General features: G+C 31.9%; 3 protein-coding genes across 11 annotated transcripts; all 3 read right to left on the bottom strand.

Annotated features, from left to right (window-relative positions):
• Window positions 1-860: 860 nt before the first annotated feature.
• Window positions 861-7,163, bottom strand: LOC118037026 (uncharacterized). 8 transcript variants are annotated; one of them, XM_073408642.1, is made up of 9 exons: window positions 6,726-7,162; window positions 6,579-6,615; window positions 5,788-6,026; window positions 4,952-5,153; window positions 4,187-4,321; window positions 3,994-4,085; window positions 3,785-3,903; window positions 3,028-3,159; window positions 861-1,058 (listed from the first exon to the last, which is right to left on the bottom strand). In XM_073408642.1, exons 1-9 carry the CDS (start codon window positions 7,059-7,061, stop codon window positions 1,010-1,012), a joined length of 1,341 nt encoding a protein of 446 aa, XP_073264743.1. In that variant the 5' UTR covers window positions 7,062-7,162; the 3' UTR covers window positions 861-1,009. The 8 variants fall into 8 exon arrangements, 6 of the variants coding, with proteins under 6 accessions (XP_073264743.1, XP_073264744.1, XP_073264742.1 ...); XM_073408643.1 differs by having other exon boundaries at window positions 1,044-1,065; window positions 6,726-7,161; XR_012169684.1 differs by lacking the exon at window positions 861-1,058 and adding an exon at window positions 1,690-2,717 and having other exon boundaries at window positions 2,971-3,159; window positions 6,726-7,161.
• Window positions 7,164-11,846: 4,683 nt separating this feature from the next.
• LOC118037027 (calmodulin-binding receptor kinase CaMRLK) lies at window positions 11,847-15,111 on the bottom strand. The gene is made up of 2 exons (XM_035042910.2): window positions 13,499-15,111; window positions 11,847-12,891 (listed from the first exon to the last, which is right to left on the bottom strand). Exons 1-2 carry the CDS (start codon window positions 14,865-14,867, stop codon window positions 12,254-12,256), a joined length of 2,007 nt encoding a protein of 668 aa, XP_034898801.1. The 5' UTR covers window positions 14,868-15,111; the 3' UTR covers window positions 11,847-12,253.
• A 3,678-nt stretch (window positions 15,112-18,789) lies between these two features.
• On the bottom strand, window positions 18,790-20,385 carry LOC118037039 (anaphase-promoting complex subunit 13). Of its 2 annotated transcripts, none has more exons than XM_035042921.1 (4): window positions 20,249-20,385; window positions 19,870-19,972; window positions 19,702-19,755; window positions 18,790-19,170 (listed from the first exon to the last, which is right to left on the bottom strand). In XM_035042921.1, the coding sequence occupies exons 2-4, from the start codon at window positions 19,943-19,945 to the stop codon at window positions 19,109-19,111; spliced, it is 192 nt and encodes a 63-aa protein (XP_034898812.1). In that variant the 5' UTR covers window positions 19,946-19,972; window positions 20,249-20,385; the 3' UTR covers window positions 18,790-19,108. The 2 variants fall into 2 exon arrangements, with proteins under 2 accessions (XP_034898812.1, XP_073264746.1); XM_073408645.1 differs by having other exon boundaries at window positions 19,870-20,075; window positions 20,249-20,381.
• Between the last annotated feature and the right edge of the window lie 6,525 nt (window positions 20,386-26,910).

The following is a 26,910-nucleotide window of genomic DNA, read 5'->3' as shown; positions in this document are numbered from 1 at the left end:
TTCACAGGCCCCAAGATGTTTTTGTAATTCTTAAAAGTTCGAAAAATGGATAATCATCGGAGGATTCAGATTCCTTGTACATTCAATGAAAAGTATTCTTGTATGTATTTATTGACAAGCATTTATATATCATTTTAGATATATCTTGCATATTTATAAAAAAAATATTTTATTTTATAAAATAAATAATATAATTATATACCGGCCTCAATAACTTTAATTAATATCAAGTCTTAATAGAAATTGATCTAAAACATCTAAAAATAATATTTTGATGCAATAAAAATCTCATAATTATAATAATTTTATAATTTTTTTTTCAAGTACTTTTGTCTCATAAAATGAAATTTATCTTTATGCTACATTCATTAATTAAACATCATATTTACTAATCCGATATAAATAAATATAAAAAATATATAATACTATATATGTAACCAACTAAGAAGCGAGATGGTATATTCACCGACAATGTTATCCATGCTTAAAGTTCTTTGAGCAGAAAGCATCAAGATCCCACGTAATTGAGATATGCTTCCCTTTCACACATAGCATTGGAAGATGGGGACCTCTATCGCTACTTTAGCCAGGTAATGTTGACTGGGAATCTCAAACTAACAATGCAAAGACATCTCATCACAGTCGAACTATCTATGCAATAATACGACGATGAAATACAACAATCTTCGACGTGTCCGAGACACGAGTGGAGGGCAGAACAATTGTGTCGAGGGGCCACGCGCCTCCGCTGTTGGCTATGGTGATCGGCAAGGGAAAGCGAAACGGGGAAGAGAAGAGAGCCATGGAAATGAGGTCATGCCATGGCTGCTTCGGAATTCTGGCTGGAAAAACCTCGGAATTTACGTAGAAAGTGTGCGCTTTCGTAATCAATCAATCCTTAAGGATCACTTTCTAGGGACCAGTGCTAGCTTTATAGGGTCAAGGTGCCTACCGGCCACTCTGCCCTGAACAGAGGGGAAGCTGGACAGCATTCTAATATCTCCCTTGTCTACGCAGCCCAGCTGTGCCCCAGTTGCACCACATTCGAGACGACACATCTATACACTTAAATAGTAATCTCGATCAACTAAATAAATTTGTTTTATTTATTTGAATTATGTTAAATATAAAAAAATAACAATGATAATAAAAAAATAAATGTATATTTTTTATTTAATTAACATGGAAGGACAGAATATTGTAAAAAAATGAATAAATAAATGATGTGAGCTAGCATGATAAATATTTAATATGAATATTAAGAGGCAAACTAGTTCGGATTAACCTGATAAATTCACGTTCTAAGTCATAAGAGATCAAGATAATTCGATAATTTTTTTTTGAAAAAAACTCATGTCTTTACTATTCTTCTAGATTAAGATATTAAATTTTACATCATCGGTCATTTTACTTGGTTGTTTTTAATTAATTTATTTATTAAAATCAACTTGTAATAAAAATCAATACACATATAAAATTTATTAAATGAAAATAAAAGGAACAAATACTATGCAAGGTTATACATATTAAAAATATTATAAAAAACTAATATTTTTATTCTTAAAAATAAATTTAATATATAAAAATAATCACAAAAAGAAGGGGTATTAATTAAAATATAAACTTAAAAATTATTTTTAAAAAAATGTATGAAAGAGGTATTAATTAAGAAAAAATAAAAATTAAAAAAATAAGATCAAATCCTGTTGGATTTGATAAACCAGGCTAAACACTTGACCGATCAAGAAAAGGCTCGTGGGCAAGGCTAAAAGCAGACTCATGCACATGGGCCTTTATGATTTTCTTAACTTAATGTCATTCTGAATGCATTGTGAGTGATTGCATTGTATTTAACATTATGCAACACTTACCCTCCGTTTTAGTATATTTTTTTATGTCATGTGAATGGGGTAAAAAGAGAGAGAGAGAGTTGCTATCTCATTTTAAGATAACTAAAAATTTGATTATGCTAAAATAAATCTAAGATAATTTGCTTTATTGTTCGATTTTAATAATAAAAATATATATTGTGCACAAATGCTAATACACACCACACACACGTGTGTAAAAACTTCAAGGATAATGATTTGAAATTTAGGCTACATAACAAAGCCTAATCCTTTTTCTTTTTTTTTTTTTTATTTTTTTTTTTTATCATGAGGTAAGATTTGAAATACTAATAATAACAATAAAAGGGCGACTTGGATTTTGATTTATTTCTTTTCATTACATAATTTACATTAATTCACCATAAATTAATGATTTCACCAAGCATGTCCACCACAAATATTCTAACAAATTCAATTAATATAAATGAGCATAATTGAACATTAAAAAAAAAAAAAATACATTGTGAATTGATTCAAAACATCAACATGAACAAAAGCTAGATATTCGAAAATTAACAGATCAAATCAAAAAATCATTTGAACAACAAATAGATAATGAGAATTAAAATTGATTTTTATGTTGTCGTCAGAGTCACCATGAACAAAAGTAATTATCCAAGCTTGTATATACTTTCATATTATCTTTTCAGTCTCTACTCTACTTAGTTTTTTATTCTCTCCTCCTTAATTTCACTCCCTAAACTTTTTTTTTATTAATACCATAATAAGAATTATATTAAATACCAAAAATTAAATTAAATCAAAAGTAATTTTTTAAAATACATTTTAAAAAATATTGAGTATCAAAAGCGTCTTATAACAATGCAAATGCGAAGAAATGTTCATTCAATCATGTCATGCTTGCGTGAGTAAAGGAGTACTAAGCACATAATATCTCTGTGAAAAAGAGATAAAAAGGCCAACAAGGCTGGGCGTGTTTTATAACCATGGTTGCTCACTGCTATATTGCACTTCAAGCTGATCATATACACATGCACAGCAAGCAGAAGAGGTTGACCTCCTGCTATAAGCTATATTACACTTCAAGCTGAGAATTACAAAATTTAGCTTAAAGTTGCAACTAAATACAATTTCTTTTATAAAGATTAGCATGTTAACAAGAACAAAGCAATGTTACCTAGAGCAATTTTGTCCATCCCCAAAATGGTATATCCTGAATTCATTGCAGAAGTGTATGAGAAAATGCTCAAGATCTTCTTTCCAACTTCCTTTCTCCGGATCTTTTTTCTTCTGCCTCTGACTGTTTCTGCTGCCTGCCATCCAAGATGAAAATGGATCACTATGCATCATCAATTTATTAAACTTCGAAGTTGGTCAACAAATAAAGTTCTTGTCAGTTCGTAAATCTGCGCATTGTCCTTGTACTTCTTTTACGTATAATGTATACAATGAAAACAATATGTGGACCATAGTACGGTTTTTGAATGGACAAAAAGCATCCTGCTCCCCAAGTCACATAGCTGGAGTATTTAGTGACTGTTCAGCAGTATTTAGAATCCTATCATGATCGCCCTTTTCTTAAGAGGTCCAAAGAATTCAATTCTTTATTTTTCGTTTTCCTGAAATATTGAAATAATACATCTTTCTCAAAGTAACCAAACAGAACATTATAAATTTCTCACCACAAATTTATAGCTCATACCAAACTTTTAATCTTATACCAAACCCACCAAAAAACTCACTCCCGTAGAAGGGCTGCACCAGCCCTTCTAATCCAATTACTAGATATGCACAACAACCAAAGCAATCCTACTCACCTCCTTACTGTGATCATATCAAAGCACTTAAACAGAAACTCAAGGGCATAGAAGGGGAAAGGTGCTCAAAAAAATATGAGCATGAATAAATTGTTCAAAGGATCTAATGGAACTCACACAAAACCTGTGTATCCAGAACCAACATTAGCTGCAGATAATCGTGCTGCTTGAGCTGCCGCCACTGCAGCTAAAGAATCATGTCCACCAGTTAGTAAATTCCTTCCATCACCATCCACCTGAAAGCAAACAAAATAGTCAAAATGGTAGTTCCTCAGCATCAGCGCAATCATAAGGTTGCATATATGAGCAACAGCAGAGATGATAACCTTATCCCATTTTGACTTCTTGTTCTGTCTAACCTCAAGAGGAGCTGCATCAGCTGCATTTGAAGATGGACGCGTCCCACTAGCAGTGGCAACTGAAACACCAGAAAAATCAGCTCAGGGAGACCATTGAGATGCAATGAGGGAAAATTATCTCATGAAGTCAATGCCTACAGTCACAGAAACTTTTTAGGACCTGGAATAGGCATACTGAACTTTGTTGGAGGTGCAACCACTCCAGGCCGAGTCCCCCCCATAACAAATTCGACCTTTGTACTTCTCTTCAACTCTTGCTCCTTCCTCTCCCTTTCACGCCTCATGCCAACCTCTGCTTTACAAATATACTAAAGGTCATTGCCAGGAAATTACATTCAATGGAAAGACAACTCTATTTGCGAAAAAATCAGGGCTTCAAATGACTTTGAAAAACAACCAGACACTAGAGAAATCGATTCAGCAATGCAAGCTTTTCAATCCCAAATAAAGGCATACTGCAGGCCCTAATCTGAGTAAATCTTCAGCCATGCCGGAAAGCCAAGTCTATTTGTTTATCAGGGAAAAACACAAACTTAAATATCCAACATTTGTAAGGAAAAAAATATAAAATTCCATGAAATGTTAGGTTTTGTTATTTGAGTCTTGTCGCTGACGTATGAAAAGGTTATGGCTAGCAGGGTACATATTAAAGTGTGACATCATATACAACGCAAAATATTATGTAGGGTGTGATGAACTGTAAGAAAGAATCAGAGGCCTGTGACTAGTCCCTTCCTTTTACCAATGAACCACATCCCTGGTATCAAAATAAGTGCAGACTTCCGTTTTAAGTCATAAGCTCCAGTTAAAACACATGATCTTCATAATTAACCAAATTACAAGTGAACTTAAAGGAACCCCAAACCCATATTAGAAAATCCAAGTCAAAGACAGTAATGGGACTGTGGAAAGAAACAGCAATAACCTAGCTCAAGATAGTAGTCGCTTTGGTCATATCCATGAGGGTCAAATACATCTTTACTGAAGCAAGATCCTATCTCATCAATAACTTGATACCTCACAGCATGCAGTAAGAAGTCAGGGTTCCTATAATCCTTCTTATTGCAGACTTCTGCATTGAAGCTTCTCCCAATTTTCTTCAAAGCAAGAAATTTATCAATTTTTTTCTGCAAATAACACAGTATGAAGAGGGGAAAATATGTTAGAGCATGTACAATGTGCTACATATTGTAATCACAAACCAATCATATTAAGCTACATCATCTGAATACATGAAAGACAGTTCATTTTATGTTCCAAAAAATATCATGCATTCTTAATTTTGGGAAAGAACCATGATTCAACCAAGGCATTTTCTAACATAACTCACAGCAGCAAAACAACAAAGGAACTAAACGAGGATTGTCGATTACTCATGGTAACCAAACTGTAAAATGCAATCCAAATTACTTAGGCAGAAAAAGATCTGTGGGAATAATTTCAGAAAATGAAGAATAGTTCTGTGAGGCAATACTCTGCAATGTCCTAGTGCAATAGTTTCAGATTTTCAAGTGAAAAATAGCAATGTCCTTCTATAGGACCAGATCTTTTAATCAAAATGTACTGAGGATCAATGAGTAATAATAGCATCCTAATCAGAATATTCCCAACTCAACCCTGCTCAAGAAGAAAAATCTCCAGAAAGACAAAAGGGCATATATTTTGTAAAAATGGGTGTATATAGTAAACAAAGTTGACAAAAGCACCAGAGATAGAAAAGTTATAAAGCACTTATTGACAGCAGAAATGAAAGAAACTTGCTTGCAACTCCTCCGGGCACTTCTCTTTTGGTGGTGGAGGAAGAAATTTATCAAATGGATTAACACCCTCTGCAGGAACGTCATTAGCACCTTCGGTGTTGACAGCTTCTGATTCATTAGTGGTATCATTTATTTCATCAAGCTGTGATGGTCCTAAATTTTCAAATGATTGTGGAGTTGCTTGAAAACTGGGAGATAAAAAATGAGAAGTTCCTGGAGAAGATTTTTCTTGGATAACACCTGTTACAAACAAATTTAACCAATGATCAGCATGAGCATTCTAACTAAGAAACAATGAGATCCTTGATTTGTCTCATTTCATTGTAATTGCATGCATATTTCAAAACAGTGGTCAAACAAAAATACAACATGAGAAGGAGCTTTTTGTAGCCCGCAGATGCATTCATTCATCTTACAGTCAGTTTCTGAGAACACTTGTAAACAACACTTGTATTCAAAGCAAAATAGCATTAAATCATATGCAACGTAAGAGGAAACCACTAACTTCAAAAATAATTTGTCCCATTAAGTCTATATTCAATAATAACTAACCTAACTCCTCTAGAACCATCATAAATATGTTTTTCAATCTTAATGCCACTTGACCATCACAGATGTTCAACACAAATAATACAAATTCACATTTACAACAAGCAAAATCATATTTAAAACAAACTGCATAACAACACGCAAGCACTGGGGGAACAAACTCTAATGGTTTATTAAGAAAAAATGGTTAAAATTGATCCATGAATCCATACATAAATAGATAAAAAGATGAGCAACGCCTACCAATGACACTTTGAAGCTTCTCTTCAAACTCCCCTTCCTGCAAAAGTAACAACCCAATTAATCCGAAACAAAAGCAACAGCATACGAAAATTAACACAGAGAGCAGTACATGGACATACAATTAAAAAAAATAAACAAAGGAATTACCTCGGGTTCAGGGGACATAGCAACTTCATCGTGGCCATAATCAACAATAGCAAGCCTCCCTCTCCTATTACTTCTTTTTGTTTCCAAATTAATAGTCCCTACTTGCTGCTGCGGATTCAAAGCCCGTAAAAGTCCTCCTTTGGGAGTTGAATTTCGACAATAGGTAGCTGCTTCTGCTTCGGTAGCCATGGCGTTATCATCGTTCAGAGCATCTTCCTCCATGTCGTGGTGTGGTTGTTGGTAATGGAGATCTTCCATTTCTTCATCGTCTTCTTCGTCGTCGTTGTACATTGAGAGTAATGCGATTCCTTCTAATTGTTTCTTTCTGGACGCCATGACTGCAATTCTAGGGTTAGGGTTTCTTCAATTTTGTTAAAAGAGGAAGATTTTATTAAAGTTGGGATATTTGCATTTTGTATAAAACATGACTACCGGCACGCGCTATGCCGCGGGTTGAAGGGAAAAAAAAAATATTTGAGTATTATTAACGTGTCTTATAAAAAAAATTAATTATGAATTAAATGATATTTTTAAATAATATTAACATAAAAAAATTTATTTATTTAATTTAATTTGGGTTAATTTATGAAATTAATAAGAATAATTTTGAAAAACAAAAATTGAAAGATCAATTCATTAAATTATAAAAATCCATAAAAAAAAAATAGAATTTAATTAAAAAAAAATTTAAATAAACTTAAATCAATCAAGCAAACTCACAATATAAGTCATGCATATTATTGGATTCAATAAATTTTTTTATTTTAAATATTATTTTTCATTTAATTATACAATAATAGAGCGCATAATAGTTTTTTTTGTATGAAATATTTTTTAAAAATAAAAAGACCATGATGAGCGCAAGACATCAAGATAGCAAATATAGATGATTGATAATAAATGATGAAATTACATTCTTTTAAGTTTGAAGTTAAATAAAAAAATAAATTATTGATAATAAATTGTGAAATTATATTTTTTAAAATTGAGGGATAAAAACAATATAAAAACAAAACAAATAAATAATAGCTTGGATGCTATAGATTAACTCGTTAAACCCTCGATTAACTTAATCGTGGACTCTAATGATTTTTTTTATTTTTTTAATTTAAATATAAAATTAAAAAATTTAAAAATTTAAAATTTAAAAAATCCCAAACATGTGGGCTTTGTGACCCAATGTTCATGAGCATTAAAAAAATAGCTCAAGCAAATGGACCAGTCTTTTTTTTGTTTTTTTTCTTTAAGGGATGGCTGCCTCAACTTTTCTTTAAAAAGACAATAGATGATCTGTTTTCTATAGAATCCGGGACTAGAGATTGCTTGGAAAAACAACGTCTCGAGGTTTTTTTTTTTTTTTGTTAAAAAACCCAAATTCAACTCATTTTTTACCCAAAAGATATAAAAGAAAACTTACATTAATCAGAAAAAACAGTTTTAATGAAAAACATATATATATTTTTTATATAATTTTATTCATTATCTTGCCTACGAATATTTATTTTTGTTATGGAATTATCTTTACAGCGTAGAAACAACTAGCAACTATGCTAGTCTAGACTAAAAGAGAAGCCGATTAGATTAGTACGAAGGTTGCATGCTGCTAAGAAGATTACGTTTGACATTAAGAAATTAAAACAACACAGGAACATTGCTATATATACCAGCTCTGTAACTAATATTTGTGAGATTGTGATTAATCTAAGAGCCAGATGGGCATATAGCTAGGGCAAGCTGACCGGAGGGCCGGCACTGACTGGTGAGGGTCTCCCGCCGACCTCGGAAGAGCTAGTCTTGTATCCATCGACCGCATCACTCACCACAATATATATTCACTCAAGATGAAAAGAATTATAGTTGAAGTTTCTCTGTGTCAGTTTTCCCCGGATCTGATTGCGTGTCTAGTTTGTGTGTGTATACATGTTACAGTGGAAGTTTTTATGGTTATGATTTGAAAAAAAAAATTTTATAAAAAATATTATTAATTAATATTAATTTAATATTTATAAATATTTGATTAAAATTAAAATTGAATAAAAAGTAATTTAATATATTTGGATAAAAATACATTTTAAATTGAAGTTATAAAATAACTAATATATATATATATATTAATATTAATGATTTTAAATTTAAATATTTTAAATTTAATTAATATTATTACATCATAAAATAAATAATATTTTATATAAAATATTTTTTATTCTTTCATTAAACTATTTACAATTTCATTATATATAAAATTTATTTGATAAGAACTATAATTTTTATGATTTTTTAAATATATAATAAAATCAGGTAAAATATGTAATAATTGTATATACAGAAAATAAAAAAACCCATACGGTTAAACTAAGATCAATATCAACTCCGCGCTTGTAAGTTTCTTCCAAGTCCCAAGATCAGGGCAAGGCATTATATTGTTTCTGTACAATAAAAGTCTGGTGATGGATGCCCATCGCTGTCTCCTTTCACTTTCTTACAGAATATATATATATATAGCTAGCAGATAGATGGTCGACGGGAAGAAATATTCCTCAAGAGTGAAGTTGCTTTTGCTTTAGTTTTCCAGCCCTTTGATGACGATGATGATGATGATGATTGCTTGTCGCTTAACGCATGTACTTCCAACCGACTTTTTGAAAACGCCCAACTTTCGAAGATTCAGTGATCTGATCGACGAGTTTGCGCGCCAGCTTATGAAAATTATACATTACAAAATTATTAAATAAACTATGATTATTAGATTACGAATTCATTTTATTAAAGAAAGCTACAAATACAGAACAGCTCATGAAAATTATGGGCAGTCACTCTGTTTTTTGCCTCTGTATTGCAGCACGGTTACTCTGGCTTTGGAAGCATCCCTGTGGATGCTTATTAGCTAGAAAACATGAGTATTAATGTTAAATTATGCTGAGTTAACTCGATAATTTGAGTCTCAAGAACTCCTCCAAATCGCTGATGGTTGTTGATTGAAAGCTGCAATTTCTGCTGATTATGACTCGAACTACTCCACTCATGCGCACTGAATAATTCATCTAAAGTGTCGCTAGCTAGTACAAATGCACAGCATGATTGATTCTCTGATTGTGATTGGAACAGTCGACGCCGGGATTGGCTTCCGTTGAGTGGACCAAAACTGCCTTCAGAATTGAATTTTCCTTGCTTGCATCGTCTTACCTATACAATTTCTGCACCCTATCCATGGCAGCCGCCGTTATGTTCGCCGCCTCAAGTATGATCCTTCTAGGGTAAAGATCACAAGAAGAATAACACACGTAACTGAAAATAGACGTGCATGGTCACGGAGCATCCATCTCTCCCTCTTTCCGTTAGCAAAAACAAAAAGGAAAATCCATATCAAAAGACGCAAAAGAAAAATAGAAAACAATTAAAGATCGAATAAAGGGAAGAAAGAAATACAATAAAATAAAAGGTCCGCCAAGAATTGATAAGGAGATTAAAGGCTTCTCATAGTTTAAGAAGGTTTGATGATTGTAACTTTTTATGTTTGACAGTGTAGTTATTATTATTTTTTAATGTGTTTTTATTTTAATTCATTAAAATAATATATTTTTTTATTTTTAAAAATTTTATTTTTGATATTAACAAACAATCCAAAATTATAAAAAATTAATTTAAAAAATGCTTTTTAAATAAAAATATTAACTCTTCCATTATATTTATTGAGGTTAAAATAATGTATTTTTATATACAAAAATATCTTAAATTTATAGGCTACAACTTCTATAAAGTTTTTAAAATTTTATGTTTTTGTTTATAATAAACATAAACAAGAAGGAAAAAAAAGTATTTTCTAATTTATTTCTCCTAATATCAAATTGATATTTAAATAAAATAATATTTTTTCAAATCAATATGCCTATAAAATTTAAAGCTTTTTCAAAGTGTTTTTAGAATTTAAAGGAACACCTCTTCGCAAGGGCGGAGCAAGAACAAAAAATTAGGGGGGGTAAATTAAAAAATTTCAATTATTTTTATTAAAATTATAAATATTTACGAGGGAGGGGCTGTGAAAAACATTTCCTTGCAGGAGCTAGGGCCTTTGCCAGCTCCCCTACCTCCGCCACTGCCTCTTCGTACCAATATTTATGTAAAAATTTAAAAGGAAACTCCTCAGACAAATTAATTGAATAAAATTTTAGCTTTCCCTTCAAATCTTGCCTCTAGCATCCAAATCTATTGATTTGTTGATTTTAGGATGTGAAAATTATTATTTTTAAAGTATTAATTGTCATTCATTATAATTGTTGCAAAGTTAAAACAATATATATTCAAAATACAATAAAAATTTAAATTTATAGACAACAACTTCTATGAATTTCTTAAGAATTTAAAGGTACACATCTTCGGAGTGCTTTATCTTTTAGAACAATATATCTATAGAATTTTAAAAGCAACTCTTCAAACAAATTAATTAAATAACTTAGTAGGAAAGGTAATGTATAATTAATTAATTATGAAAATAAAAAATTATTTATTTTTCATAATACCAAATATCTTCACACACACACACAATTTTAGCTTTATCTTCAAAGTCTTCCCCCAACATCCAAATTCAAATTTAATAATTTGATATCACTATACAACAAACTCTCTTATCTTTTTAATATAAAATAAAATTCTCTCTGCCTAATATACAGTATATTTTATATCAGCAATCTAATCAAAGATCACAGCAAAATGGTCCGGTCCCTGCTTCATATATGATTAAATATCAAATATGATTCTTCTTGGCTAAAGATCACATGAAGCATTACACTCGTCACTGAAAACAGACATGCATCGTCACGGAGCATCCGTCTCTCCCTCTTTTTGTTAGCAAAAACAGAAAGGAAAATCCATATCAAAAGACGTAAAAGAAAAATAGAAAACAATTAAAGATCGAATAAAGGGATAAAAGAAATAAAATAAAATAAAAAGGTCCGACAAGAATTGATAAGGAGATTAAAGGCTTATTATAGTTTAAGAAGGTTTGATGATTGTAACTTTTTATGTTTGGAATTGTAATAATTATTGTTTTTTAAATTGTTTTTTTTTATATATTAAAATAATATTTTTTTACTTTTTAAAATTTATTTTTAAAACAATATAAAATTATAAAAAAATTAATTTAAAAATTGCTTGTCAAATACAAAAACAAATACACTTTAAATGGGATTATCTAGCCTCTCTTTAACCTTCCGTTCTTACCCTACCTCCACATCCTTTTGTTCTTTTTTTTTTTTTTTACTTTTCTTTTGAGACCTTTTTCTTTTCCTTTTAAGTTTTTGTCTATAGATGACAAAAATAAATAAATCACACAAAAAGCTATAAATCTTGAGAGATAGCCAACAGGACACGGTCTCTTGCACATTAGCTTAAAATGCGACCCCGTTTCGTTTCGTAGCACGTGCACATCACTTCGCAATTCAACCAATCAAAACGCGCCATTGCAGCATGTTGGCCTCGTAGCTATCCTATGCGCGTGAGGTAATATTTCAACCAGACTCGGGTGGCTCAACTCAACACGGATGTATGTCTTTGAGCAAACCCAAGACTTGCTGCATGGTGGGCCTCTTCTCAGGCAGCTCAGCCGTACAGAGGTACCCAACTCGGAGGCACTCAACCATCTCGCTTGCTGAGTCACCACCGAGTCTCAGCCTCGAGTCAATAGCGTCACCACCACGACCCTCTCTCACTAGCCTCCTCACCCACTCCACATTCTCTCCACTCCCTTGCTCGCCCGTCATTAACTCTATCAACACAACCCCGAAACAATACACGTCATACTCAAACCCACAATCTTTGCTATCCAAACCGATATTTCTGTTCTTTTGGCCGACGTTTCGAAGTCCAAAATCGGCAACCCGGGGTTCGATGGAATCAGAGAGGAGGATGTTGGACGCGACGAGGTGGCCATGGATGGATCCCGCGTGGTGGAGATAGGCAACACCACGAGCCACCCCGACGGCAATTCGGTGGCGCGTGAGCCAGTTAGTTTTTTCTTCAGGAGAAGCAACGTGGGACCCGTGGATGTTTTGATTCTCCCACGTGTCTGCGCTCCAGTCCTCCAAGTTGGTTTTGAGTGTGGGCAGCTCGTGGAGCCAACGGTGGAGATCTCCGTTGAACATGAATTCGTGCAGTACGAGCTTCTCTTTACCTGGTATAAACAAATTATAAACAAAGGAGAGAGAGAACATTAAAACATTAAGTTCAATATTAAAACGTAGAGTTAGATGTTTTTTTAATATTACCATATTAAAAACATAAAAAAACTAAAAAAAATATTAAAATTATTCTAAAACAAACACACTTCTAAAAATAAAAGTAAAAGTTTCACTATCAATTAGTACTAAACAAAACAAAAACTCAAGCATATTTCCATCAAGATTATAGGGTGTCCAAGGATATAATAATACATATACATATATATATATATATATATATATTAAAGACAAGCATATTTACAAACTCGGTGCGAAACAGGCACGAAGACTCTCCGGAGTGGGAAGACCGCAGACATGGAGGAGAGAAACAGGTGCAGGTTTTCAAAATATTTGGCACGAATCAGGGAACTTGCAAAAAATTAATCACGAACTTCTAAGTTTGTAATCATAGTTATCTGCTAGATTTTAAAGTGACAGGGCCTACACTTGCCAAATTCTGAAGTCTGAACCCTAGAATTTAATGACAGCCCGTGAGACCATTAAATAGATAGCCACAGATTTATCAAAGATTCAAATGAAAAAAAAAAGTAGAAATATTACCTGCGATGCAGTACCCACATAGTGGCAAGAGGTTGGGGTGTTTCAGTTTGGAAAAATCTTCAAAAATAGCAACTGCATCACCATGATCAAGGTCCCTTGCATTCTCCAAAACCTTGATCGCCACGTGGAGGTCTCCTGGTAGGACAGCCCTGTACAGGGGTCCGCACCTGCCCTCTGCTAGGAGGGAGTCTTTGCCAAATTGTGAGGTGGCAGCAATCAAGTCCTTGAAAGTGAAGTTCATCAATGGCTTAGATGACATGATCACTGGTGCTGATGTTGGCTCCTTAATGTCTGCCACCCATGATGAACCTGACTCCGTTTCAAAGCTGAACGGCCCTGATTTGTCCATCTTGAATGTGAATTGGACTGGTTTAGAGATTGCCCATTTGTTTCTTTTTGCAATCTTTCGCCTTCTGTGCATGCAGAAGACGCAAACAGCAATAGAAACGAAGAGGAATGCTGTTGTCGATGAGACACTAATGATCAAAGTCTTGGCTTTTGATTTGGGCCTTGCTTTTTTGGCGTGTAAGTAAGCTGGTGGGTATTTTTCAATGGTTCCCTTGTGAGGCTGGGATTGTGGCTTCATGGTGGGATTAGTTGGGGTTTCTGAGGTGTTGAAGATCAAACTACCACCATTACTAAAAGCAGATTTTCCAAATTTGTTGTACTTGTCAGAGCCAACAAGCCCTGAGAAGTTGTTTAGTGAAACATTCAAGAACTCAAGGCCATCTAATGGAGGGAAATCAGAAGGGAATTTACCACTCATGTTGTTGTTTGAGACATCCAGATACTTCAATGATTGGAGACCTGAAATGACTGTTATGTTGCCTGAAATGCTGCAGCTTGAGATGTTTAGAGACTCTAGCTTGGTCAAGTTAGCGAACCCGGAAGGCAAAGAACCTAAATCATTGTGAGAGATATCAAGAACCTCTAGATTCCCAAAACCAGAGACTTTAAACAAGTTGGTGAACCTGTTGGCTGAGAGATCGAGCACTTTAAGCATTGATATAGATGAGCCATGAATCCCAGACATAACGCTCCCTCCAAGCCCATTCTTGGACAGATTGACTTCACGCAGGCTCTTTATAGACCAAAACCAAGCTGGCACCCGACCCCGAAGTGAATTGTTGGAGAGATCAATTGTGTGCAGTTGGGACATGTTCTTGAGATACTTCCAAGAAATGCTTCCACTCAAGTTCCTTGAAGGAAGTCTTATTTCTGCTATACAAGCATGTTGAAACCAGAAATGGTCGAAGCCAGAGACAGAGTTAAAAGCCTTCGAGACCAGTTCTTGGTCTGTGCTGTTGCATGTAGATTCTACAAACACAAACAGTGAAAAGACAAGCAAAAACCTGCAAAACACATCCATTTTTTTGGCTTCACAGCGTCAAGTGTCAGCCCCTGTCACTTCTATTAATCTTCCATACAAGAGAGGGGGCAAAAGAGAACTAGAGAGAATGAGATGTAAAGAAAGAAGGCTCGGCTGAGGTTCTTCTCTTGATTTTGTTGGTTTTGTCAATGGAGGAAGAGAGAAGGTCGAGTCTTTTTGTTAAAGCATAAACCAGAGAAGAAGTAAAGAATTTGGATTTTGTCCTTCAACATTGACTGCTGTGTCTCAATTGACTAAAAAATGAAGTCCGAAAATTCCCCGGTTAGTGACGTGGTGATTGCTGAAGAAATATTATCTAAAGTGGCATATTTACACATAAACAGTAAATCCTGAGATTTTCGAGGTTCAAACGGCGTTGTTTAATATTTCGGTCCAATTATATTTCTAATTTTTTTTATTCTAAATTAATATTTTTATATTTTTAGATGGTTTCTATTTGTATAATATTATTATTTGTTACTGTATCAGTTAGAATATAGGAGGAAATAGAAGTAGACCTGTGGCAGGCTAGGTTATGGTTGACTCTTTTTCCTGCAGCAGCTCCCTAATAAATTTGACAAGTATGGTGCCATAGGTTACAGGCACTGATTGATGCCTTCATATGCAGCGATATGAGCCTCTGATTCGCTTCAGATAAATCTCGACCATTGATAATGTGTTGGGTTGCCTTCCAAGGGACCCACTCTAGTACTTTGTACAGCTAGAGGGCAGCCCCACAATTTAAAGAATTTTAAAAATGAAAGGGAGGGTTAACGCGTATCCTCCACACCTAGCTATTTGACCCAAATTCAGATAATTTTATTTTTTATTATGAAATAAATATGTAAGGTTTTTTCAACTATTTTCCATTAAATATTAAAAATTTTATGTATAAATTTAATTATATAAACCAAGAATTATTTGTATTAAATAAAAAAATAATTGGAGTTCATATTTATTATTAAATAAAGAAAAGTAGTATTTTTGGATAAACTCTTCTTAATAAATAAAACTCATTTATTTTAAAATTAATTTTTTTTGTGGCTGAAATCGATGTTAACCAATATTTTTTTTTTATCACCTGAATTTGGCTTTCTCTCTCCCAAATCAAGGACTAAAAAGTAAAAATAAAATTAAGTTTGGATCAAAATGGAATTTTAGAAAACATCTAGGGGTTAAAAGTTTTTTATTTGAAAACTAGGAGGACCAAGGTGATTTTTTATCAAATTTTAAAAGGGCCACCTATTTTTATTTTATTTTCACAATGGTCGTTCTTCTTCTAGTGTTGTCCTCGGTCAACATATTTGAATCAATTACTCTTTAATTTTGCCCAAAAAATATGCAATTTATTAAAAAAAAAAAGTGAAAAATCTTGAACAGTAAATTCACAATGAAACTTGAGAGAACAAACAATAATTTTGCGGCAATAAATCTCCAACTTCGCATAGTGTTTTCTTGAATAATAATTAATTAGCTGAAGTGTGGTTAGGGTTCCTTGGGGCTGCGATATTGCAGGTTCCACCTCCATCAAAAGGAGAGAAGCTTAGGGCATGGCATCTTTGTGAGTGTATAATGCCCTGGATTTCAGATGTTTCTTTCTGAGCATGTGTTTTCTGTCTTCTAATGCTTGTTTCGTAACCTCCTGTTTTTAGCTGATTCTTTCTTCCATGATCACCATGCATGCATGCTATGCAAAGCTTCTTAACTTCATCTTCTTCAAGTAAACAATGAAACCATCTACTGCTTGTCTGATCCTTCATGTTCTCTTTTCTATAAAATTAAATTCCATGATTAGACATTCAAGCTATCTTCTTCTATACATGGCCGTGCCCCGCCTGTGATATCATGAATTCTTTTCTTTTCTTCTTTTTTGAACAATATGATATTATTTATGAGACGGATAGTATGGAAAGTGAGCCAGAATTTTAACGTTTTTTTATCAATATATTGCCAAAACATGTTAACTTTTATGTTCTTTCTAGTTTATTTCCTATCTATAAATGTATCAATAATTGCCGCATGTTTTTCCACGAAGCTGTTAGAAGTTGAATAATTTGAAAATCAGAATTTGGAAAAGATATTTTATTATAAATCATGAAAAATCCTTGAGGAAAAATCAGAGTTCCACTCCTGTTAGTCGTCAAAGTAATGATGGTGGCAAAAAGCTACGGCTCTTTCCACAAAAATGTCCACACCATGCTGCACCTAACATGATCTCCCCAGTTTTGATTAACGGAAGAGATATATAATAAACCCACCTCGAATCGGTGGGATTATAAGAATCAAAATCAAGAGGTAATTGATTATTTTATTGATGATCAGGGCTGCCCCACCCTCCCTACAATTCAATTTTTTGTGCACTTTTTCGACGAAGCAAGCCATGTGAACAAATATGGGGCAGGAGACATTCTTTCTTGGATGATTCAAGAACAATTTGACGTGAGTGTCATCTCCATGTTCGACAAGCTTGACTAAACCTCAACTCACTCTCCCTGTTCAACAAGCCCTTGCTCAACGAGGTGACGCTGCTTCCATTACACTTTCTTGCCTCATGACTGTTTTTTAAGAGGGCCTGTTGAGGTTTTTTTTTCAAGTATTTTTTTTATTTTTTTAAAATCAGTACATCAAAACACTAAAAAAACCTAATCTGAAGCTAAAAAGATTCAAAACACATGGTTACAAAGGAGATCTAAATCTTCTTAATCAACCCACTAATGCCATATGATTCCAACAATTAGAGACAAATTCCAAATAAAACATCCCTCGTGGGATTAGGGTTGGGGGCACCCAGTTATGCATATAAAGTATTCCGATGGATTTGGAAAACATGCTCCGCAGTTCTTTGGTGGTGGGCAAGTATTTCACCTGCTCCTTCACGTTACTTGTGGTTCGTTTCTTTCTTCTTCCTTTTTTTGTGAGTAAAATATTTTTGAATTGCTTTGAGGCTCAAACCTAAGTGGAGGGCATCACCTAATCCACATGAATCCAAACCGAAATTCCAAAGGAATGACAACAAAGATTTGAGACTGTAAATAATTTTATTCTCCACCACCTCACCTAAAAGTTTCTTCAAGTTTGCAAGACACTTCATTATTATACATACGATTACGCATTTTGTCATGTAATTAAGTAATTAATTGACAGGAGATCATGCTGAGTCAGTAACTTGTGCCTATACATACAAAATCTTTCTGTCAGTGTTGTTGAAGTTGCAAAAGAATAATGACTGTAAGGAAACATAAGAGTGTAATTAGGGATTGATGTTGACAAGGGAAATCTGATTGCTATTAACTAACAGATTTTTTGTTTTTGTTTTTTTGATCTACAGCTTCGATTCATTAGGTAGAAACATCAGATACAAGGGTACTAAAAAACCTACTGGGATTGCATGAGAGCCAATCAGGAAGAAGAAGGCTGTTCTTGATGGCTTTTGCAACCCCATCTGCAGTCTGGTTAGCCCTCCTAATAATAAGGTTGACAGATACAGAAGGCATGCTTGATAACCGATGTTTTATTTCTGCTATAATAGGAGGAATCTCCCCACCAGGAACCGGGCTAAGATCCTTGGTGGCTGTCACAACTGTAGCTGCATCAGATTCCACTGATATCACCTGGTAGATAGATTCTATTTATGTTCAATTTAGATTATTGAGTTATAGTTGTGCATTTATTGATCTGTAATCTCAATCTAACCAGGAGTGTTGAAGAGAACAAAACACAGAATCACATGCAAAAAAATGTTTCAGGAATGTGCGTGTAGGGGCAGAGACTCAATGGAAATGGAAGCATCAGAGAAAGCAACTCTCCCACTCTGAGCTCATTAGCATAGTTTCCTTCCGTAGATTTCATAAACTGATCATTAATCTGTTGTTACGTAAACTGATTCTCTAAGGTGTCAGATATTACATGATTTCAAGAAGAATGAAACTCAATTTACACACAGGACTTTTCATTAATGCCATCATTAACATATAAACATGTCACCGTCATCACGAAATGGGGCAAAGCCTCAACATACTTTGAAGGGGATGAGCAGGTGTGGAACCATTTTACACAATACACCCAATGAAGGCCCCTACAACTCAACTACATAAAGAGCATTTCTTTTTCTGAAACCTTTCACACAAACAGGACTAAGTCTAGATTTCAGATCATTGAGAAAACAAAGTCTCAAAAACAAAGGTTCAACCATCTCGACAGATTCCACAACAAATAAACAGAAGATCTGGCACCAGAAAACTTTACTGATTGCCTAAGGCCAAATCATGCCAAGCATCTGTGTCCACATGTTGAGTCTCCTGATCTGAAAAAAAAGGCAAACCCAAATACTCTTAGAAATGGACTTGCAGCTGAAACACAACATGGCTATAAAAATTGACTGAGAGAAGCACCAGAACGCTTAAATCAACCATGTTACTGACGAGAGATAGATCAACTAGAACTACCCAACCAAACAGCTCTCATCATTTCCAGCCAAGTCTCCTTCACTTAATAAACAAGCAAACACATGGAAATGGAAAAACTGTTCCAGAAACTCGGTCTGTGTTGAGCGAACCAACAAAATCGTTCAATGCAGTATACTCCATAGTTACAATTGATTAGTGCAGTGAAGACAAATGGTTTGATTGGCAATTTACAAAGACTGTAAAAATTACTCGAAAAAAAAAAAAAAAAACAGAGACACATTTAAAGAAAAGCTGTAACATAATAAATTCCTCTCCAGTGACATTGCAGAAAACATCAATTATAAAGATGGGCATCCAATTTGATAAGGAAAAAAGAGATAATTTTTTCTCCAAAGTTCCAACACTAAAACAAAGTTTGCGAGGCATACTTGAATCTTCAGTATCGTCAGTCCTGACAACCATCACCGGTGGTAATGCAAGATCTGCATTCATTTAAGGCAAGAATAATCCCAAAAATTAGGCAGTTAAGTCACAATAAAAAAGAAGAAGAAGAAAGCCTCATTGGGTAATTACTAAATGAATGAAAATGATGATACCATCATCAGGCAAAGTGTCTCTCATCCATTCCTCGTCAACAATATCTATAAGAATACCCATGTTTAGTTCTGTCATATTTGCTTCTTACTTCAATCGAATTCCCTTTCAAAAATACACACCACAAACAAATTGCACAAATGTTAAGCAACATTCGATATTAGTGATCTTCCAAGAATATAAAGAGTACAAAAACTTCTCTCAAGTGCTAAAAATAAACAGAAAATGGGGTAAAGTGTGGTTGAGGCATTTTATCGAACATGTTCAAAATCTGAATTAGATTAAAGCGAAAATGAAGATCAAGCCAGAAAACTGGAGTACAAAGCAGTGAACTTGGAGAAATAAAAGGAAAAGCGAAGAAAGAAGCTTGAGAATATGTACCTGCTGTTGCTGCTTGGTTTGATGACTTGAAGAAGAGATCCTCAAACATGGTTCTGTATAATTGCCTAAAATCACGATTTGGGCTTAGGGTCTCAGAAGATCATGCTTGTAATTAGAAGCCATTGGGTCACATTATTTCAGGCCAGCACAAATTTTGTGGACACCGTTAATATAAAAAATGGGTTTTACAGGTTGGTCATGTCTGGGCCTGGCCTGGTGTCAGTTTCTAATCCCTTACTACATTTTATCATCTGCACTCTTTCTTTATTTCTTTTTTTAAAAAAAGGGAGGGCATGCATGTACGCTTAGTTTTCTTTTTTAATGGGTCAACAGCCTCTCCAATCTAGGTGCTTGATTTTTTTTTAGTTTTTATTTTTTTTCCCTTCCATTTTAGTTATAATTCATTAAAATAAATTAAAAAATTATTTTGATTATTATTTTATTTAATATCATTTGATTTTCATTTTTTCCAAATTAAATCATAATATTCTTTTTATAACATTAACAAATGATCTTTTTGTTTATTTTATTATTTTTTTAAAAAAAAATTATTTAGTAGCTTTCTTGCACATGTTTATATTTGTTATTATATTATTAAATTAAAAATAATTTTTTTAAAAAAATAATGTTAAACTCAATAGAGTTTAACGATGAAAGTTATGGATTTAATGATTTAATAAAGCGTTATAGCTACCATTTATTATCGAAAAACTAATTGGGATGAAAGACATTATTCAATGTGATAGTATTCATTATTTATTAAAATAATGTAATGATGAATTTACTTTTCTAAAATAAAATCTTTTTATTGATTATTGTAAATGAATTGATCTTTTTCAGGTTATTCCATTAATTACGCCACTTTCTCAATGGTCTGCTCTTTTTATTTGTCACCATTCCCATGATAAAAATCTAATAAAAGGGTTTTCTTGACCATGTATCCTGGGTTTAAGCTTTAGCATCTATGCTTGTTATTCTTATAATATTTTATTTATTTATTAGGTTTGCAGGATGTTCAATGAATCCAAAAATTAGTCATGGTGTACATAAGTTAGTCCGGATACCCGGATTATATAAAAAAAATCTAATAAAAAGGGGTATAATTATGTATCAAATTTAATATAATTAATAAATAATATAATATTTTTATAATTTTTAAAAAAGTATTTTCTGTTTAAAATTAAAAAAAATATATTTTTTTAAAAACCAAACTAAATTTTTCTAGAAAATGTTTTATGTTGATTGAGAATTGTTTTTTATTAGCCAACTTTTCTAATAATAAATAAATTTAAAAAAAATTTAAAATTTTATTTTTTTAAAATAACTTTTGAGAAAACGAAACACATTTTTATTTGTCGGAGCATTCCCATGATAAAAATCTAATAAAGGGGGGCTGAATCATGTACTTTAGCTTTATTTGATTAGCAATAGCATTATCATTGCCTATGCATTTTCCACTTCTACAGTAATGTGGCTGAGCCGGAGGGCTGGTGGGGGCGCCCGCCCCCAAGCTGAAAATAAAAGGCCCTTACGATTAATGTATTTTTCAAAAAAGTATTGTTATTTTTATATAAAGGCTCCTCGAGAATTAAAAAGCTACTTATGTGGTTTTATTTAATATTGATAAAGAGGGAGAAGTAGGTGAAAGTAAAGTACTGGGATTGGAAATTTCATGAAAGGCCGATGCTTATAGAAATATTAATTATTCAATTCATTGTCCTCCTAAAATGGTTTTGTTTTTTCTTATAATATTTTGCACAAAAAAAATCAATTTAATTGTTTGCAAAAAATTAAAATTAGATGGACTTAAATTCAATTTGAGGGCAAAAAAATGGATTTTCTTTTCCCTCACATTGTTTTGTCAGTGTGTTTCTTCCATTTATCCAAAAATGGATTTCGGACAAGTTCAATTTTGGTCCTTTTAATTTGACAAGTTTGTGTATTGATCCAAAAGTTCATTTGGATCACATTTTAGTCCTAAAGAAAATTATTTTATGAGTTAATTTTGTGTTTTTGAAATTAATTAGTGATTCTCATGTTGAAAAACAGATTCTTTAAGAGCTTAATGTTATTTTTAGGCTAAAATAAGTTGAAAATAAAATTTTAGGTGAAGAAAACCACTAATTGAATTTTTGACCTCCTCACTGATGCGAATTCTGAAATTTTTTTTGAAAAAATAGATGTCGCGACAAATGACATACCATCTTCTTTTATTTTTTTTTAAATAATGTCATACTTGGTTCAATAAAATATATTTAAACAAACAAGGCACACGAGCCTATCTTAGCAAGCTTACGCGCATGACATTTCTTTTTTACGAGCTAGACACAATGAGCTACATAACCCTAGATCTTTACCCTGTTTTTAAAAAAACTTCAATTTGTTTTTCTTTTGATCTAAATTGAAATTAACTAAACTAGATTAATTAAATATATGTGTGGGATGCCTGACCCGACCCAATAAGTGTTTTAGTATCAATAAACATTAATTAGAACAAATAAATAAACTAAACATATCACAATTTGTTTTTCTTTAATCTAATTTAAATTAACTAAACTGGATTAATTAAATATATATATATGTGGGATGTTCTCCCAACAAATTCGGGGTCCGTGACCGACAACGCAAGAGATGTGCTATATGGACACTCCATCTTCGTTAAGCCTTGGACATACTTCTCATAAAATAATTTATATAAAATTCCGTAGCATTTCCTAAACTTTCAAGATATTCTATAAAACCAATAATAATTCATAATACTTATTACAATATAAAAATCCAAACTTTAGCTAAAATAGTATAATAATAGAGAGCATTTTAAGATACCAAATCAAGACCAAAAGAAAAGCCTCACAGAAACAAGCAAGACATACCAAAGAAAAAATTCTCAACAAAATTAACATGCTAACAAAAGCTAAGAACCTAAAAATAATATTAAAAAAAGGGGGTGAGTTCAATTAGCTTAGTGAAGGAATAACATTATAGATATTTATAAGTTATCGACCATAAATTTTAATATAATAGAAGTATAAGAACTGAAACAAATGTATATATACATATTAAGCATATTAGTATATAGTAGTGAAATATATATCATATAACAAATAACAAACGAAACCCTATGGTTTTGATAACAGACAAAGTTTGCAACCCTAATAACTATGAGAGGATCAGTTACCACATATTGATGTCTCTCTCACCAACTAGGTATACAAACTATTATATGTATATAGATTAACTACTCTCTATTAGTTTAAAGTTTTTGATATCAATACATAATAGGTTTTCACATAATTATCAAATCAAGTTAATGTCATATTGATTTAATTCAACAAAATACGAGTGAAAATTCAAGAATAGATTATTATTCAAAAAATAAAGCAACATATAAAAAGATTTAAGAAATAACCAGTTGTACTCATCATACAATCAACATACACAAATTTATTTATAGTACATGCATGTTAAAAATTATCTCACTTGCCAAGAAAATGAAGACAAAATACAAACAAACATAAAACTAGTGATTGTTGAGGATTGCTAAGAGAAATGTCTGTTGAACTTATAACGAATAGAAAAAATACTAAAAAACAACTCGAAATAAATAACATAAAAGATTACAACTCTAAAATTAGAGACCAAAATGTAATTATAAAAGTAAAACAAATCCACGCGATCAATCTTGAACATGTCCTAAACTAATCGAACCTAAAAGAATTAATGAACCCCTACTGCTCAGTCAACTGATCAACCATAATCACAACAGGTCGACTGGTTCAGACAAATAAGTTAATTGGTTGATTAAGATTTCAAAATCTCGATTTGCCAGTCTCCAAAAACTACAAATCTTTAAAATAATTCAACTTGTTCCTAAAAACCTCATAACTCAGTCGTCATATCAAATGATTTAAGCCAAACTAACACCTTCAAACATTCATTAAACATTTTAAACCATCCAAATCCTAAAATAAAACTTGACAAACATAATCAAGCATGAAAACATCAAGATCTTATCTTAGTAACCCTTACCTCCAATTTTGGGAGCATCTTTTTTATTTATTGCACTTCATTACGCATTTAAATACTACCTAATATTATTAATAATACCACTAATGATGATGATGATGTTAGTAGTAATGATAATAATAATAGTTTATTATAATAGTAATAATGGTAGTGATGATAATAATATTTATAATAATATATAAATAATAATAATAATAATAATGGTGGTAGTGGTAGAAGTGATAGAAATAATGGTGGTAGTAGCTTACTATGATGTTTTTAGTGGTTATGATATTGATAATTGAGTCTTTATGATGGTTTTGTGATTATGATATCAATAATTATGGTGATGATAATAATAATAGTAATTATAATAATAATAACAATAATGATAATAATGGTAGTGGTGGTGGTTATTGTGGTAGAAGTAGTAGTGGTAGTGATAGTAACAACAACAATAATATTATTATTATTAATAATAGTAATAATTTATTATGATGGTTGTAGTGTGGTTATGATATCAATAATTAATTTTATTATGATGGTTTTAATAATTATGATATTAATAATTGAGGAGATGATAGTAGTAATAATAATATTAATAATAATTAAAATAAAAAACAGTCATGAAGGTTCTCTTATGTATTTTATTGGAAACTCATGTGGGCTAAAGATTCAAGATAAGAGATTTAAAAATTTATATTTTTGCTTAGATTTATAAATTGCAAAAAAACCTCCCCATTTTTTATAATTTTTTTTTTATATTTTTGAAAACATGGTTTGCCATGAGAGCAAATCAATTAGTATATAACAAAAGAGAAAATATGGATAATGAACTGAACTTCAAAAGAGAAGAAATAAAATTATGACCGTGTGCACATTCATAATCATCACAATAATTATCAAAACAATATAACATCTTAGGTATCCGATTCATTCAATTGTAAGTAAATACAATTTATATGATGTTATATATATATATATATATATCTTCTTATCCATATCTTATAAAGTGTTACACGCATGCATGTTGAACTAGATTGAAACAATAGGATGTAATACTATCGTCAGAAATTTAAAAATATTGTATGAGATTTTTCTTCAACTATTTTGACTTTTGGCTATCTTACATAGAAATAAGAACTTCTTATCAATTTAAGTGTTAACTCTAATGATCATCACACCAAATTATAAATTGAAATTTGATTTTAAAATACAAATAATAAATAAATAATAAATTATCTACATCAATTATGGTGATAGGTGGCAAAATAAAATTAAGTGTATATTTGAGATCTTTTTAAAGTGTTTTTTTTCTTAAAAATTCATCAAAATAATATACACATATATATATATATAAATATTTTTAATACATTAAAATATCTAAAATAAATAAAAATAATAATTTAAAGCTATTTTTTTTTAAAATACAGTTGAACTACAAATCATCTAATAATTATGAAAAAGTCAATGAGCAACCATAAAACCAAAATATAATAATCTCAAAAAATAGTAAGTAAGAAAGTAAATAATTTATTCGCATGTCAGCATATTTCTTTCAGATTTTAATTGTTTCTATGCACTTCTTTATAACTAAAAAGACTGGTCAACATTTTTTAAAATTTTCTGATACGTGTAGGTGAGACGATCACCGACCATGAAGTTGACTTATAATCTCGCTTATCATCAGCAGTCAGCACCACGTACTTCCGCCTCAGGGGATCCCCATGACGTAACCGACTATTTTCCCCAAGAGAGCAGCAGCACCATAAAGTCCACTCCTTGCCACGTAATCCAGCCCTTCAAACCGCTGATCAATCTTGATCACCATCTACGGTAAAGAGAAATGTCTTAAGCTAGTTGTGGTGGCGTGGGAGAGAAAATGAGAAAAGAATTAGCTACGTGTGGTCCATGAAAACTCGCAAGCAACAGCACGTGGTGACCACACAAAAAATTAAGGTTTGAGTTAGTCGGAAACAAGCTGTTTTTGATTATTTGAATCTTTTTATAAAAGATAATCTTTTCCTTTCAATGTTAATAATAACAGTTATTTTTAAGATTTTTTTATTTATAAATATATTAAAAAAATATTTTTTTAAATTAATTTTTAATATTATTGTATTGAAATGATGTAAAAATATAAAAAAATAATTTAAATTTAAAAAACTTTGTTTAAAATACGAGCAAATCTCTCTCTCTCTTATCGAAGAGTCGTTTCATTAATCAAATCCATTGTTTATTTTCAACTTTCTAATCTCATAACAGGTTATCGGGATACTCGAGAGAAATAAAATGCACTTGTCTTATTAATTTTTTTTTTTAAGGAGTGGTAAATGCATGTTAATATATTGAAAAGAAGTAACGTTATAAAAAAATAAAAATAATGGGGATATAACTCATCGATTCCAAGACAAAGATAACGGGGAATACATCAATATAATAGGAATAACATTTATGTAATTAAACTATTTAATAGGTAATTCAGTGATATAGTTTCAAGTTTATTAATATTAATAGTTATTAGAGACTTAGAATTTGTAAAAATTAGTTGAAGTGTGTAAATTGATCCAAATATTATATTGAATAATAATAAAAAAACATTTATGCAATTCAGCACAACATATATTTGGAACAATTCAAGAAGAAATAATAATATG

This window comes from Populus alba, chromosome 4, assembly GCF_005239225.2.
Source record: "Populus alba chromosome 4, ASM523922v2, whole genome shotgun sequence".
Classification (NCBI taxonomy): domain Eukaryota; kingdom Viridiplantae; phylum Streptophyta; class Magnoliopsida; order Malpighiales; family Salicaceae; genus Populus; species Populus alba.
Note: the sequence above shows the minus strand (reverse complement) of the source record. Positions and strands in the feature narration are given on the sequence as shown.

Coding starts and splice junctions, on each gene's coding strand:
- LOC118037026 (XM_073408641.1), bottom strand. CDS start 7,061: ATGGCGTCCAGAAAGAAACAATTAGAAGGAATCGCATTACTCTCAATG. Junction 4,086..4,186: donor GTTCAGTATGCCTATTCCAG/GTCCTAAAAAGT, acceptor CTGGTGTTTCAG/TTGCCACTGCTAGTGGGACG. Junction 3,160..3,784: donor TCTGGATACACAGGTTTTGT/GTGAGTTCCATT, acceptor GATGGCAGGCAG/CAGAAACAGTCAGAGGCAGA.
- LOC118037027 (XM_035042910.2), bottom strand. CDS start 14,867: ATGGATGTGTTTTGCAGGTTTTTGCTTGTCTTTTCACTGTTTGTGTTT. Junction 12,892..13,498: donor ATGTGGGTACTGCATCGCAG/GTAATATTTCTA, acceptor TGTTTATACCAG/GTAAAGAGAAGCTCGTACTG.
- LOC118037039 (XM_035042921.1), bottom strand. CDS start 19,945: ATGACAGAACTAAACATGGGTATTCTTATAGATATTGTTGACGAGGAA. Junction 19,756..19,869: donor AGACACTTTGCCTGATGATG/GTATCATCATTT, acceptor AAATGAATGCAG/ATCTTGCATTACCACCGGTG. Junction 19,171..19,701: donor TGACGATACTGAAGATTCAA/GTATGCCTCGCA, acceptor CTTTTTTTTCAG/ATCAGGAGACTCAACATGTG.